Here is a 17,462-nt window from a genome sequence, read left to right on the forward strand (position 1 = left end):
TGTGCCTCAGCCTCCCAGGTAGCTGGGACTACAGGCGTGTGCTACCACAACCAGCTACTTTTTTGTATTTTAATAGAGGCAGAGTTTCACCATGTTGCCCAGGCTGATCTTGAACTCCTGAGCTCAGGTAATCCACCCGCTTCAGTTTCCCAAAATGCTAGGATTACAGGTGTGAGCCACTGCGCCCGGCCTGTATTTCCATTTTTAAGACAAAAATGTATAAACTCGTTCTATAACACAGATATAGGCAATTATCACATATATAATACATGCAAGTTAGTCCAAAATCAAATAAAATATGCAGTAAACTAACATAAAAGACAGATTCCAATAAGTAAAATGTCACACTGAAAACACAGTAATCTGATACTGAGATTTATAGTACTGCACTGATATTTTTTATGTAAAGCATGAAACAGGGTCTTTAATACACCATCTCAAAATATGCCACTCTGGCATAAGGATTATTCTGAGTTGAAAACAACTGAGGATGGGGAAGTGCATCCCTTTTTTATTTATTTATTAATTTTCGAGATGGAGACTTGCTCTGTCACCCAGGTTGGAGTGCAGTGGCGTGATCTCTGCTCACTGCAACCTCTGTCTCCCAGGTTCAAGTGCTTCTCCCACCTCAGCCCCCTAGGTAGCTGGGACTACCGGCAGGCACCACGACACCTGGCTAATTTTTGCATTTTTAGTAGAGACAAGGTTTTGCCATGTTGCCAGGCTGGTCTTTAACTCCTGACCTCAGGTGATCCACTCACCTCAGCTTCCCAAAGTGCTGGGATTACAGGTGTGAGCCACTGCACCTGGCTGAAGTGTAACTCTTAACACTGGTGACAGAGGTGAGTCTGAACAAACGAACCCTACTAAAATAACCCTTGTCTTCCCCTAGCTTCCCATATATTTCCTACTAGCTTCCTCACAGTTTATCATCCCTTGAAGCTCAAAGCGCTTTTCCTTTATGAAGAAGGGTATATAAGCTCCCAAGTCTGATCTCTTCTTTGAGTATTACTTCTTTTCTGTGAACTTCCATGCACATAAATTATTAATAACATTTGTATTCTTTTCTGCTGCAAACCTGACTTTTGTCAGTTACATTCGCAGGTCATTGCACAAGAGAAGCTAAGGAAAGAGTTTTTTCTGCCTGACAAGTACGTGGCAGGTCATGCATTCCCCTTGAAAGCAACAGATTTTATTTTAAATTTGAAATAATACAGTAGTCAATTCTTTCTGCCTATCCTAAAATGACAGAGTACAGAATAGAGCCAGAGAATACCCAAGCAATGTTATTCCTCTGCCTGGGGCGGGGCCCACACAGAAGCCACACCTCCAGTTCTAGAATATTCTCTCAGGCACCAAGGTCCTCAATAGGTTTGTGCCTGTGCATACGGCAACAGCTGTGTGCATAATTGTTCTTCATGACGCTGTCTGGCTATTTAAACTCAAGTCAGTTAGAGAAAAAGCAATTCACATTAAGAAATTCTGTCTGCTTAAAAGGAAAATCTCCATCAAGGATGCAGATATAAACCACTTTTTGGAGATTCCTTGGAAGGATCCTTACGAGATGACAATGACTCTGAGCTTTCTGTGGACCCTCCAAGATATAGAGTCTATTTATTGCTGGTGGACTCCCAGTTTTCAACAGAGATCACGCTTTTCTCAAATCAGTTTCTCTGTGGTGCTCTATGGAACAAGAGACATAATAAAGCCAGCCAATGCAGGCCAAATTTGACAGCAAATGGAGATATCTGATTTAAAAGACAAATGCCTGAAAGAATAGTCCACAATGTGGCCAAGACATGAAGAGATTTTCAAGTCGGAAAGTGACAGCCATCATTACATTATCACGGACCATATGAAAATACCCTGCAGCCTCTCATCCATGATAAACTGATGGTGCGTGCACCGCCGTGCAACAGCGTGCACAGACACTGTTGTAAGGAGCTCGCTGACACAGGAAGAGAGCACCGTTCTCCCAGGGAGGCGGGCTAATCCCGTCCTCGTGGTGTTTAATGCATTTGATTTTAGTGAAAGCTGTAGAAAGCGCCAAAAATCCAACAGCTGTACATAGTTCCCATCAGGAATCCTGACCTCAACTCATAAGTTTTGGGAAAGGATGATTTATTGTATTGTTTGTCAAATTCAAGTTTTATTTTATGTCCGTAAAGCTGTGGAAAGAAAAACACTGTCTTTTTCTGACTATAACAGGCTGTTTGCAGCTCCCTGACAATACAACACTCTGCTGAAGAGAAGAGGCGCAGCCTCCGGGGCCTCAGGCGGGATTTTTCTGGATTACTAGTTGCACAAAGCAAAAGTCAAAGCCTGTTCAGACCCCAGCCTTCCTAAGCTCTGCTTCTCACACAGACCTGCCATGCCTGGCGCAGCACGGACGCTCTCCACCACCTTCAAAGCCCAAATGCCTTTTTTCGACTCATATGTGATGACTATCCAGATACAAGGGTCCAAGCAGTCCCCCAAGAATTGCTGGGTCTTTTCAGAGGCAACAGGCTCTGCCCCAAACCCTGAGCTACCTCTTCCCTTTCATGTTACAAATAAGCTCTTTCCACAGACACTTTTTTTTTTGAGGCAGGGTCTTGCTTTGTCACCCAGGCTGGAATGCAGTGGCACAATCATAGCTCACTGCAGCCTCAAACTCCTGGACTCAAGGGATTCCGGCCCACTCAGCCTCCTGAATAGGTGGGACTACAGGCATAGGCCACTGTAAACAGCTAATTTTCAGCAACCATCTTAACACAGAGAGCCAGTGTGGCCACCGAGTGCTCCACTGCTCGACAGGCAGGGAGGAAGGGGATTTTGGGCTAAAAGTGGCAACTCAAGATCCAGGTAGCTTTGTCTAAAGTAGCCCAGTAACAAACTCCTGAACAGAAAGATAATCAAACACAGGACAAACCATGACCATGGCCCGGGGCTCTAGAATTTAAACTGGAAAATGTGAAAATTAACCGTCCTCTCTGAATTTCTTAGAGGACTGACAGAAGACAGTATGTGCAAAAAATTTTTATTTTCCTTGTCATCCATGTTTATACCGATGAGATACTTTGTTTGCTGAAGAATATACTTTTTAGGAGATTTTCAGTCCCAGAGAAGAAATGTTTTTAAATGGATTGTGACTCACTGTGCATGCCTGTGAGGAAAACCAGGGATGGAAAGGTCAGGATTTTGTGCAATTTGTCGGGCTGTCAAACTTTAATGAGTCTTCTGCCAAAATGATTTTGTTCGGTTAAAACTAAAACTAACCAGACGTATGACAAATATTTACGTTCAGGGTCAAGAGTGTTTACTCTTCGGCAGTTAGCTTTGAAAACAAAAGAGCTTTGACCACAGATGGACTGAAGGGAACCAAAGCTGAGAGCTGCCTGGAAGCTTAAGAGTCAAACACACAGTCCTGCTTTCCAGAGCCCATCACTTCCAGGAGTCGGCCATGAATATAGATGATGAGCTTCATGGCAATGTCTATTTTTAAAGGCCAGCACACACACGTACAATATGATATGGTTTCCCTGACAAAGCCAAAACTGCCAAATAATTACCACATTTCTAATTTTACATTTGAGCTAACAAACACCAAAGCAGAAGCTGAGGTTTGATTTTAATTTTTGCTCTACTAAAATTAAACTAGATTGTCGTGTACTCATTTTCTCACTACAAACTCTGTTTTAAAAAATATTATGACAAATGCATTTTTAAAAAGATGATTGCAAGCTACATTTTTTTTAATGTAGATTTTTTTGGATGTTACTCATACATATGTACACATACAGGTATAATACACATATAAACAAAGATAGCAGAAGACACGACCAATTCTAAGAAGAAATAACAGCCTCATTCCATAAGGTATCATGAAGCCTAGAAATCAGAATTCATGTTTCAGATTATAATCATACTGAAAAAATTATTTTAGTATTAGCAAAATTACAAAAGCCATCAGGACTGTGTAAATGGAGACAAATGATGTACATATTATGTATGTTTCAAAAATTATCATTGCACACACATTAAAATCAGTCAGACTTACAGATATCCGTGGCCATGTTGTGAGGTCCTGAAGATGAAAGGGGAGAGACAGAAAGAGAATAAGAGAAAAAGAGAATATGGGAAGAGATGAAAAGGAAAGAAGAGAAGAAAAGAGAAAGAAAAGGAAGGAAAAGAAAAGACGGAGAAGAAAGGAAAAGAGAGGAAGGGAAAGGGGGAGAGAGAGTAACAGGAGAGAGGTGGGAGAGGAAGGAGAGGACTCCCCTTATAGTGTCCCTAAATATTCACCCACCCTCTGACAAACCAAATAAGGTCAGGTGGCAACTCGGATAGTCAACTGTGCTGGTTATTTTAAAAACGTTCATTCAGCGCAACAGCTGAGCCGAATTGTTTTTGATATATAGTCACCTAATCCAATTCAACTTGTGTATTCATCTACTCTTGGTGCTAGGGTTAAGCAGGGGAAGTAAGGTATTAGCCCTGCCTCTTTTTTTAATTTTTTTGAGATGGAGTCTTGTCCTGTCGTCCAGGCTGGATGGAGCGCAATGGTGGAATCTCGGCTCACTGCAATCTCCGCCTCCCGGGATCAAATGATTCTCCTGCCTCAGCCTCCTGAGTAGCTGGGATTACAGAAGTCTGCCACCACACCAAGCTATTTTTTGTATTTTTAGTAGAGTAAGGTTTCACCATGTTGGCCAGGCTGGTCTCGAATTTCTGACTTCTTGATCTATCCGCCTTGGCCTCCCAAAGTTTTGGGATTACAGGCCTGAGCCATAGTTCTTAGCCTATCCTTGCCTTTATAAATAAATTTTTTTTTTTTGAGATGGAGTCTCACTCTTTCACCCAGGCTGGAGTGCAATGGTGTGATCTTGGCTGACTGCAACCTCTGCCTCCTGAGTTCAAGCAATCCTCGTCCTTCAGCCTCCTGGGTAGCTGGGATTACAGGCACGTGCCACCACGCCTGGCTAATTTTTCTTTTGTATTTTCATCAGAAACGGGGTTTCACCATGTTGGTCAGGCTGGTCTCCAACTCCTGACCTCGTGATCTACCCGCCTCGACCTCCCAAAGTGCTGGGATTACAGGTGTGAGGGCCAATATATTTTTTAAATTTGATTTTCTATTCTTAAAAAATTTTTTTTTAGAGATGGGGGGTGTCTCACTATATTGCCCTGGATGGTCTTGAACTCTTGGCTTCAAGCAATCCTCCCACCTTGGCCTCCCAAAGTACTGGGATTACAGGCATCTACCACTATGCCCCTCACATTCCTGCCTTTGTTTTCTGTGTATTTAGTAATAGATCACTACCTGGATGTAAGAATCAGTTAAGTCTTGTTGCACTTCTGAAAAATCACTTGCTTTTAGCTGAAAAGAAATGCAGCAGAGAACTATCTCACTTGCCTGTGTTATTCTGCACCCGAGGAGTCTCGCACGTTCTGAGAGGCTGCTCTGAGCTAGGGAAGTGCTGTGGGAGGTTGAAGGCAGGAACGCTTAATCCCAAGGGGAATTTCCCAACCAAAGCAGCAAGTTCCCTGAGGATGGAGAGCTCAGTGGGCTGGCAGGGAGGGCATTCTAGAACAGATGGAGGAGAACGCGGATGTGGAGGCAGAGTGGGGAGGGCTCATGTGCTTGGGAAACAGGGGCTACCCCACTGCGGGCCGAGCTCAAGGTGCAGAGGGAACCATTACTGTCATGAGAAAATAAACAAAGATAACAGAGCGGAAAAGACAGATCCCTCTAATAAGAAATAACAGCCTCTTTCTGCAAAGTACAAGCATGTTTAAAAATCAGATTCCAGGTTCACCAGGTTTCCAAGTGACCTCACAAAACCACCTGGGCTATGGGTCCACGGTCGAAGGAGGTCCATGACCCTGCGGTCTGGCCCCATCAGCCAGTCTGGCCCCTTCTTGATCCTAATACACCCTCTGGCCCCACAACTCCTACACAGCCCAAGAGTTCTCAATCTCTTCTGTTGTGGGTTCATGTTAATAAATATTTATGAGGACAAGATAACTACACGCATGCATGCACACACACAAACACACATACAGAAACACACACAAGCACACACACATATATACACACAAACATCAGAGGCTTGGGAGCAGCAAAGAACCCCAGAAACACTGAAGGTCAATCTCTCGTTTTTCAGGTGAGAAAACTCCCTGGGAATCTCAGTGGCTTTGTATATGTGACAAGCACAGCGTCTCTTCTTATGATCCTACCGCCGACTCCACACACATTCTAAACCGTCAGAGGTTTGTGAGTTGCAGACATTTGGGAGGAAAATACATGATATCCTTAGTAGCCAGAGCAGGCACTCCAAAATCATCGGAAGGAATGAATTAATGATGAGCCTTTGGCATGGGTCACCGGGTCTCACACAAGCCGTCAGCACAGAAAGGTCTAGTCGTGCACATCACCGACCTGGTTCCCAGAGGACTTTAGTTTCTATCTGTACGTTTAAACTCGTCGAAAGCAAAAACAAACAAAACACTATTTAAACAAATTGCTCACAGAACCCCATGACCTTAAACCAAAACGCAAACTTAGGATAAGAACAACCACGCAGCCGAAGGGCACGCTGTCAGCAGAGACTACAGCCCCTCTTCATGCAAACCGCTCCCTTGCTTCTCCAAGGCAGTGAGAGCGGCCTTGCGAAGGGAGCTTGAAGCATTCACCTGGAGCTTTATTAGCGATGCTGAGTCTGCACAGCATGGCTATTCAAATCCACAATTCAATTCAAAATGCGGAAATGAACATTTTATGTTTGTGGGACACAAAGCACCTACAGAACTGTATTCAGTGTGTGTGTGTGCACGCGCAGGCGTATGCATGCTTGCACAGGGTGTGTGTATATGTGAAAGAAATAAGGAATCCCCAGAAAATTTTCCCCTAATACAATAAGCTGCCATTTCTTTTGAAAAACACAGTATTTTAGATTTTTCCTCTGCCATCCAAGTATGACAAATTACATGGATAGGCCAATAGGTAATGCATGGCAGTTCTTCAGTTCCTAGAGGCAGATACCAAGTGCAAATCCACTTCCTCTGTCCTGTGCTGTCCAACACAAGGGGCCACTGCAATCTGGACTAATTAAAATGAAGTCAAGGTTAAAGTTTAATTCCTCAGTGGTACTTACTACCAGTGGCTAGGGGCTACCCAACAGAACAGTACCAGTTTGAAAACAAATACGTCGACAGATTGTCCGGTTCTACCGGCCAGTACTGCGTCAGGCCCCATGGGTTGTCCTCACCTCGTTTCAGTGGGAGAATGGGACCTCACTATATTGCCCAGACTGGTCTAGAACTCTTGGCCTCAAGCAATCCTCCCACCTCAGCCTCCCAAAGTGTTGGGATTACAGGCACGAACCACTATGCCCTGCCCATCCCTGCCTTTGTATTCTGTGGATTTAATCATACATCACTACCTTGAAATAAGAATCAGGTAAGTCTTGTCGCACTTCTGAAATATCACTTAAATTTTAGTAGAAAATAAATGCAGGAGAGAACTATCTCACTTGTGTTTTTCTACACCCAAGGACACTTGCTCCATTAAGAGCTGTAAGGTTCAGCTGGGTGTTATCTGAAGCCATCCAGGCATATCTAAGATCTTCATTTCTATAGAAACACAGCCATTTGCACAGAGTGGCATTCTGGTCAATGATGGACTGCCTATGCTCTGTTGGTCCCTTAAGATTACGATGGCTACACCATCGACCCCAGTGTGAAGTGGGCTGTACCATCTAGGTGTGTGGAAATGCACTCTCTGGTGGTTGCAGAATGACGAAATCACCCAAGGACACATTTCTCAGAATGTACCCCTGTTGTTAAGTGACATGTAACTAATCAGAACGTGGCTTTTCCTCAGATGCATTTGTTCCTTACTTTTTGGGAGTCACAGCCCCTTTAAGAAAAGTGATGAAAACCATGGAAGCTCTCCTTTACTAAATGAGCTTTCAAAAAAAAAAAAAAAAAAAAAAAAACCCTAATATTTTTCATACAGTTTTGGGGAAATACTCTAACATTCTAAAATTTGTTCTTGGACTCCAGTTTAAAAACCATCCGCTTGGCCAGGCACGGTGGCTTATACCCAGAATCCCAGCACTTTGGGAGGCTGAGGTGGGTAGATCACTTGAGGTCAGGAGTTCAAGACCAGCCTGGTCAACATGGCGAAACCCCACCTTTACTAAAATTACAAAAGTTAGTCTGGTGGGGTGGTATGCACCTATAATCCCAGCTACTCAAGAGGCTGAGGCAGGAGAACCATTTGAAGACAGGAGGCAGCGGTTGCAGTGAGCTGAGATTGATTGCACCACTGTACTCCAGCCTGGGCAACAGGGTGAGATTCCATCTCAAAAAAAAAACAAAAACAAACAAACAAACAAAAAAAAAAACAAACCCATTTGCTCAGCAAAATCATTTACAGTGCTCATTTGAAACACAACTTCCCTGCAATAACAATTTGACTTCATCTATCTTAGGTTACTTTTTTTTTTTTTTAAGTAAAAACACAGTCTCATTAAAAAGAATTGAGCTCATTAATGGTAGAAATTTTCATCCATTCTTATGTTAGCCAGGGAGATATTACATGCATAAAAATTAGCTCAGAAAACTCTCTCCATTAAAATACCACAGCAATTTGTTCTCCACAAATCTTAGAGCGTCCGTTTACCATATGATTATTATTTTCATCTGGAGAGCTACTGAATAAATTGTAATTTACTTTTAATGAAATAATTATCTTGTGAAGGACAAATGTTGAGATGTTTATGGCCCCATGAACCAACCAATGTCTTTCAACTTGTGCAAAATTAAATGTAAAGATATTACTAACATAAAGGTAGGCAGGAAGGCAGCTAATGTTCTAGCTTGTATAAAATCAGCTTCACCCAGTGATAGAAGTGACCAGGTGAATCATCTTAAAAAGAAAAAAACACATAGAGAGATTACATATTCAAAAGTTTCCATTCTCAATTAGATTCTCTGACACTATTAGTGATACACAATAGTCCATCCAATGTTACTAAAGTCTTTCTAAAATCATTTCAGTCTTCAGGTAAGACTACCTTTATCTTTAATTTTTGATAAGTTTAATAAAGGTCTGAAAGTAAGAAAGAGTCAAGTTGATCCAGTGATTTATTTCTGTAACCTGTTGCTTGATATCAACATCAACCTTTGCCTTGGCAATGAATCAACATGTTATAGATAGAATTTTATAATGGCAGAGAGAACATGGATTTTAAAAAGAGAGAGACAGCCGGGCATGGTGGCTCATGCCTATAATCCCAGCACTTTGGGAGGCTGAGGCGAGTGCATTACAAGGTCAGAAGTTCAAGACCAGCCTGGCCAAGATGGTGAAACCCTGTCTCTACTAAAAATACAAAAAATAGCCAGGCACAGTGGCAGGCGCCTGTAATCCCAGCTACTCTGGAGGCTGAGGCAGGAGAATTGCTTGAACCTGGCGGCAGAGGTTGCAGTGAGCTGAGATCACACCTCTGTACTCCAGCCTGGGTGATAGAATGAGACTCTGTCTCAAAATAAATAAATAAATAAATAAAATTGAGAGAGATGGGTTTGACTTGTACTTACTTCAATTAAATATATATTGTTAAATGCATATGAACTTTATCAGTATAAACTCTAAAGGAAGAGAGAATTTCAGAAGATACAAAATGCAAACCACAGGAAGATACTAAGCCTAACAAGCGTCTCCTTTCGTTAGGAGCCATGCTGGGTTTTTTTTTTTTTTTTCTTTCAGCTTTGAGGTACAATTGACAAATGAAAATTGTATATACTTAAAGTGTGCAGCATAGTGTTTTGACATAAAAGCTGAACTCACAGAAATAATGGTAACCAGGGGCTGGAGGCAAAAGAAAATGGAAAGATGTTGGTCAAAGGATGCCAACTTGTAGTTACGAGCAAGTTCTGGAGACCTAAGGTGTAGCATAGACCACAGTTAGTAGCAATGTATTGTATATTTAAAATTTCCCAAGAAAGTAGATCTTAGGTTTTCTCAAGGCACATACAAACAGCTATGGCCCCTACATCAGACACAAGTAACTATATGAAACCATGGTAGGTATTTGACATTTTATCATTTACCTAGCACTTGAACAACAGATGGAGGGTTGAAGATCAAGAGAATCACTCAGGGTTCTTGAGTACCTTTCCATTGGAACGTAAACCGTACAAGGGCAGGAATATTGTTTTCCACCACTCTTTCCCCAATACCTATACCAGTCCCTGACACACAGTAAGTGCTCAGAAAATAACCGTTGAGAATGAATAAATCCCTGGCAGTGAGCTAATCAACGTAGAGGGAAATGAAAGCCAAGCACATCCCATCCTACTGTGAAGAGGAAGCTTCTGACGGTCTCAGGCATCCCTGTGTGAGTTTGCTGTGACCACACTGGGGTTTCACATCAGGAGAAAAAGCAAAAGTCCAAACGGAGATAAGAATAAATCAGGTTGGAGAAAAGAAGATGGACATACTTAAATGAACAGTAAAGAAACTATGAGAGCTTAATTTGAAGAGATGTCAGAAACTTTCCAAAACTAAGAATCAAAGACAAAGAATGATGACCAAGCCATCAGAAGGGAGAAACAGTCTGCATATTTCAAAAGAAACATGCAAGGATAGTGAGAGGACTTATTTTTAAAAACATCTTTCTTGGCTGGGCGCGGTGGCTATAATCCCAGCACTTTGGGAGGCTGAGGTGGGCGGATCACGAGGTCAAGAGATTGAGACCATCCTGGCCAACATGGTGAAACCCCATCTCTACTAAAAATACAAAAACTAGTTGGGCGTGGTGGTGAGCACCTCTAGTCCTAGCTACTTGGGAGGCTGAGGCAGGAGAATTACTTGAACCCGGGAGGCAGAGGTTGCAGTGAGTCGAGATCACGCCACTGCACTCCAGCTTGGCACCTGGCAATGAAGTGAGACTGTCCAAAATATACATATATATATATATATATATATATATATATATATCTTTCTCAACACATTTCCAACTTGTTCCTGCTCTCCCACTTTGAACTAGATATGAGATACAAGGTGTCTCCTTTCCAAGGAACACCAGAGTATCCTCAATCTCTGAAACCTTTGGAATACAGAATCCCAATATGTAAAAGGAGCCTTAGAAATCCTCCAGTTCAACCCTCGTTTTGATTAATGAGACCACTGAGGCTCAGAGAGGTTAAGAATTTACCCAAGGTTACACAGCTGGTTCTTAATGAAAATCAAGGCTGCTCCTTTTTCCTCTAGCCATTGACACTTTCAATTTCCAGATGAAATCTTCCTCCTCCACCAACAGCAGGGAAAACACTTCTTCGGACTTTTCGGGAGGTAAGTGAATAAGTGAATGAACCAACCATGTTTGCTGTGATGGCCCCTATATCACTTGGCTCTACTGTGTTCTCCATGCCCCATACCCAAATATTTCCCTTTGAAATATTTAAGAATAGTTGGCTGCCTGAGAGCTCCCTGACCCCTCTGGAGTGAAGACATGATACAAATCCAAATTCATAAATTCCACCTCAAATGGGAGGATTCTGTGTTGGGTAAAGTACATCCCATGAAGCTTAGTCACCCTATGCTGAAGCACCATGGCCAATTTTATCTAATAATGTAATTTTAAAATATTCAGCACTTTCAGTAAAAAATGTATGAAATCATAAAGCCGAATGGTTATGTGTGTGTGGCTAAAATGAACATCTGGGGGAAATTTAGACTATCAGCACAATTTGGAGAGCTATGTTTCTCAACAGGATCCCCAAGCCTTTTTTTCTAACCTGGCTCAAACCTATGGAGTCATCAGCTGGTTTAGCTGTCTGACACAATATTTGCAAACAAATAATAAGACATTATAATGCCATGTCTTGGTTTTCATAATAGCAACTGCTAAGGGAATGGATTAATTGCAAAATAAACAAATGTAGCTGAATTTTGTAACCAAGCTAGGACGTGGTAAACTAAACCATCAGCTTAACTCAAAAAATTCCTAAGAAAATTTATATCCAAAAGTACTAAAATGTGTGAATGTCATTTTAGCTTTCATAATCTACCTCTTAATTCAATATATTTTAAGCCACTGAAAAGCAACTGCTCTCTCATTTGGGTTTTGGCTGGAGTGTTTTGTTTTGTTGAGTGTGTAACACGTGTGCAATTGCAACATATATATGTCTTGGATTTTTGGCTAAACGAGATCAATTAGGTATAATGTTTCAGAATGTATGAAAGAGTATTTACTTAAAATTTTAAAATATATATTTAAAATATGTGGGATCTTAAAAACCTAAAAATAACAATCTGGTTTTTCTATTCAATGACTGTATATATCCATCCAAGCCTAAGTTATCTGCCAACTTTCCATGCTCAGAATATAATTGACAGTCCAGAAAGAAATGAGAGGACTCTGAGAAACCAAAACACAGTTCACAAATCATAGGGGCATTAACATAAAAAGTCCTTTAGGTCTTCTCCCAGAACCCAGCGGTTCTTTTCTATCAATAGCAGATACAGAGGATACAAATTCTCACACAGCTAATGGGGAGTTAATTTCTAATTACGAACAGAAAAATCAGCTCTAAAAGCCAGATGAATGCATTCCACCTGAAATGGACAGGTTGTACAATTCACCTTATAAAGAGGAAAACTGGGATTCTTTTAAAATCTTAAATGGATCCTAAAAAGAAAAGCTGAGCAAGCAAAGAGACAGAAAATGATTTTAAAAATAAGGCCACCAGGAGACCTCAAGATCACAGCAGGCTGTGGATGCTGAGTGTGGAGGTCGGAGCCCCATCACCCTCACTAAACCTGAGATTCTCATGGAGAGGCGCTCCATCCCAGGGAGCCTGGAGGGACATCAAGGAAACCAGGAGGTCTTGAAGGGTCTCCAAGAGGAGAGGACAGAAGAGCTTCTGATCGGTGCTGAGGAGTGAGTGGGCAGGGACAGAAGTGATCGCTTGAGGTCAAGGAGAGCTTTATTTAGAATGGATGAAACTTGAGGATGTTTTCAACACAAGGAGAAGAAGCCAGGAGAAGAGCAGAGTGGAAAATAAGACCAAAGGGAGAGAACCGTGTAGGAAGAGAGCGGGAAGGGGCGGAATGAAAAGCCCAGAGCAACGGAGGAGCCTTGAAGGACTCCTTCACACCCTTGGAAACCCGCTTCGAGTCCTGCACCCCAACTGGTTGCCATCAGGGGTATGGCAAAGAATTAGCCTAAGGCGGCTCAAAGCCAGGCCTCAGACCGAGGAATCAGCATCACCTGGATCCTGTTTGCTGAATCTCTGAGCCCAGTGCAGAGCTACTGAATAAGACGCTGCAGTAGTAACAAGACTGCAGGTGATTCGTATTAAAGTTTGAGCCATAGTGGCTAAAGTAGTGTTTACGAATATGGGCACTGAAGTCAACTAGATCTGGGTTCAAATCCAGCTCTCCCCTGACCTCATGGTATGCGTCCAAGCTTGGGCAAGCATTTCTAAACCTCAGTTTTTCCCTCAGTAGAATGAAGACAATTGTACTAATATTTCTTAGGGGTTACTGTAAAAGTTAAGAGTCTGGGCAGGGTGGCTCACACCTGTAATCCCAGTGCTTTGAGAGGCCTTAATGGGAGGATTGCTTGAGGCCAGGAGTTCGAGGCCAGCCTGGGCAACATAGTGAGACACCCTTGCCTCTACAATTTTTTTTTAAAAAATTAGCTGGGCACAGTGGTGAATGCCTGTAGTCCCAGCTACTTGGGAGGCCGAGGAAGGAGGAGTGCTTGAGCTCAGGAGTTCGAAGCTGCAGTGAGCCATGATCATGCCACTGCACTCCAGCCTGGGTGACAAGGCAAGACTGTCTCAAAAAATAAAAATAATTAAATGATATATTGTAGCAGTGAAGAACTTGGCATGAAGACTGGCACACAGTAATAATGGACGGGCTGTTATTATTGCTCATCCCTTCCAGTCTGCCTGGTCAAATAGCTCCATTATGTCCCTGTCCCAAACACTCTGGGAAAGAATTTGCCAAGGACAGGGAATACGCTCCAGGCTTCTGCATCCCACAGGATCCAGCCCGCAGCTCTGCACAGGGAAGGTACCCAGAAAATACAGACTGAAACGAATATACCCAGGGCTGTGACATGGGCAGGCCGATGATCCCAAAGCAAATATGAAAACTACTTCTTTTACTCTGTTTGCACAAAAACCAGTTAGACAGAGGTTATGAACTTGTTTGGGATTAAAAGATCAACTTTCAGAAGGGGGCAAGAACCTTAGGAGGAAAAAGAATGCTTCTCTCAAAAGCTCCTACAGCAGGCGGCGTCTCTACGAGGGACAGAGATCTCTGAACCAACAACAAAGTGCTCCCTAGATCAGCAGTGCAGATTGCTCCTGAGATGTGTGACCCCAGATGAAGCTGAATGTTTGGGAAAAACACTTAGGTCAAATTGCACCACTAGATGAGCCGCTTCACTGTAGGCAAAGTTCCAATCATGAAATGACTGACTTCATGCAGCACACCTTAATTTCCTGGGTTGGCAAAAGCATGTACACAGAAACCCCATCAGACTTGTTACCGTAACATGAATCTTTCTGCTTGCGTTGTTATAGATAACTTGTAACATAGACCAGCAGCTTCTACTGTGAACAGTATAGGATGAGGGCAAAGGCGCTAGGTGGATCACAGCCAGATTTCAGTATGAAGAACCCACAGGTCGCGGCAATTCAATCCATTCAACTGACTCACAATTCTGGAGTGCCCACTATGTAGTGGGCACTGGGCTAGACCCTGGGGGTGGTGACAGAACTGAGACCTCAGAGCCTCACCGGGTACCCCCTACTGAGAAAAGGGCCACCAGGACACCTAGTGACAGCAACCCTAGAGTGTAGGCTGGAGTCGAGGCCCGGGAGGGCCAGAGGCATGTCCGAGGAAGCTTCATGCACATCTCCTTTGATACTGCTTCCCTGGCGGGCAAGAGAAAACATTTTGGGGAGACTTGCCGACAAAACTCCAGGGGCATGAAAGACCCTGAAAGGGAGGCTACAGAGCCCAGGCTTTTGCATGTCGGCAGTGAGAAATGATGAGAGTTTGGCCCTGGCTGAGTGCAAGATGAGATCTTTGTAAAGGAAGGTCATTCTGTGGCTGGACCAGACAGGAGAAACCAGGGGCAAGAGACCCATTAAGGGCAAAGCAGTAGCCCAGGTAAGAGATGGCGAGGCTCAGGGGGAGGTGGTAGGGCAGAGGCCTCAGGGACCTATAGGGAGAGGACTTAAGGGTGACCACAGGGTTCCTAGTTGAGTCACAAATCAATGAAGCCCAGAACTGCAGGAAAGTGTTAGATCTGGGGGTACTCCCAGTCACAGCAAGGCACCCTGAGATCAGTGCTTTAACATAAAATTGCAACGAGTGTTCTAAACGCCCAGGCAGCTACAGATTCGGGAGATGACTCCAAGGCTGCCTTTTGTATCCTAACAATAAAAAGGCTTCTAGCGGTTCAGTCTCCCTAATTCTCCCTGCAGCCTGAGAGCCGTGTGTGCCATAGCTCACCAGATCTCCTTATAAAAATCCAAGGGTCCTTTCCTTTGGATGCAACTCACCAACTGTAAAATATTAAATAAATAACCCCAGGTGCGGCCAAAGACGTTCACTCTGAATTGAACTCCAAAGTCTTCCAGAAGTCTGTTTACCACAAAACAATCTGTCTCCAAAGTAGAAGCAAAGATAAAGAAGTGTTTGTTGAATGACAAACTGACATCCACTGCAAGTGGGTGCATTAGCCAAATTTCATTCTGAAGACTAGGCACGTGGCAAAATTAAATGTGCCAAAAGCACTAACATAAAGGTAGGTAGGAAGGCACCAAATGTACTACAATAGCTTGTATAACATCAGCCTCATCCAGTGATCAAGGTAACCAAATAAATTCTCTCTCTCTCTCGCTCTCTCTCTCTCTCTCTCTCTCTCTCACACACACACACACACACACACACACACACACACACAGAGTGTAGACTCCAACGTTTCCATTGTAAGACAAATTCTCTGACAGGATTAGTGTCCACTTGACAGGCTGGATCCTCAAGACATCCCCAGGTGTGGTGAGAAGAGACAGCCCACGTATGCCTGGCACTTGGTTGTGCTGCTTTGGAGACAGAGGGTCAAGGTACACCCTGCAGTTTTACTCCACAGAGGATATCACCAGCAGCTTGGCCAGGGTAATGCTGTATGGGACTGTCCCCTGCACCATGTACGTTAGGTTCTTAACCACATTCTCCCAAATGCCAGTAAGTTATTGAGAAAATCTGAAATATCCCCATGCATTTCCAAACGCTCCCTAGGGTTGCTGCAGGACCTCCATGCAGATCCCTTGGAGTATTCACTGATGAAGTTCTTCTCTATAAATACTCTGTCTTCCTACCTGGTAAGAATAATGACTGCCTGTACTTGTTCATCTGATATGGTATAAAGAAATAATATTTTTTTTTCAAAGCAGCAACATGTCAAATAAGCCTTAAATGTTCTAGAGTTCACTGCTATTTTTCAGCAGAAGCAAATCACAGAGCTAAATTACTAAGAGACCATAGCAGTCTCCAGGCTTTAAAAAGCCGAGGCAGTATTGTTTTCTTGGAGAATTTAAAAATAAAATGCAGTTCAAACTCTAGAACATACAGTGAGGTTTGTCTCATAAATTCTGGAACATCCCAAGTTCTATAAATCAAGCCCTGAAAAATGAGAGTACCAAGACAAAGAACCTCCGAACAAAGATTTTTCAAAAGGATCACTGGTGATTTTCTATTTTTACATGAATTATAATGGCAGTGAAATAAAACTTGCCCTTCTGAACTCCACCCCCATGCTTGTGCTATGATTATTAAAGTACTTTGCATTGTGCATATACTTTAATGCCAAGATTTCAAGTGCTAACATTTAGAGAGAAGGTACTGTTATATTAATCAAATTGTTAGCAATAAACCTTTCTGTACCATAAAGTAAAGCCTTAAAAAAAAAAAGAAAGTCCAATCCTTCCCAACCCAAGAAGTATGCCCAAGGGTATCTATAGGAATGGCTGCAGTAACTGGCGAACACTGGCAGGAATTTTCCAATGATTGAAGTCAACAAATCCTCAGGAAACATGCTCAGACAGATGGCACTTAAAAAAACCCAACAAACTGCATTTAGATTTACAGGAAGATTTTTTTCACTTACTTTGAATTTCTGTATAATCTTCGTTCCTCTACGTTAAAGGGGGAAAGAAAATCACACTGCAATTCCTTATTTTTCTAATTAAGAAAACACAACAACAACAAAAAAACACGTTATATCCTCGAATCCAGCTTTGGATGTCTTCGAGTATTTTCTTGGAGTCTCTTTCCAATGAATACTACTTTCAAATTCTAAGCACAAAGTACAATCTCAAAAGTTAGCCCAAATAGCGTACAAAATCAAAGATCACGATATCAACAGACAATTGCATCTATCAGAAGC

At 42.6% G+C, this 17,462-nt stretch overlaps 1 protein-coding gene across 20 annotated transcripts in view; it reads right to left on the reverse strand.

The window, feature by feature from the left end:
- Window positions 1-17,209, reverse strand: part of SVIL (supervillin) — a 171,999-nt gene extending 154,790 nt beyond the window's left edge. For 4 of the 20 annotated variants that reach the window (XM_074405191.1, XM_074405172.1, XM_074405177.1 and 1 more), the window contains exon 1: window positions 4,040-10,915. In XM_074405191.1, coding sequence (XP_074261292.1) covers window positions 4,040-4,055 — 16 coding nt within the window. In that variant the 5' untranslated portion in view covers window positions 4,056-10,915. Of the gene's footprint in view, window positions 1-4,039; window positions 10,918-17,183 lie in introns of those variants that run through there. The other 16 variants (XM_074405187.1, XM_074405186.1, XM_074405182.1 and 13 more) reach the window with 7 other exon arrangements.
- Between the last annotated feature and the right edge of the window lie 253 nt (window positions 17,210-17,462).

Source organism: Saimiri boliviensis, chromosome 8 (assembly GCF_048565385.1).
Source record: "Saimiri boliviensis isolate mSaiBol1 chromosome 8, mSaiBol1.pri, whole genome shotgun sequence".
NCBI lineage: Eukaryota > Metazoa > Chordata > Mammalia > Primates > Cebidae > Saimiri > Saimiri boliviensis.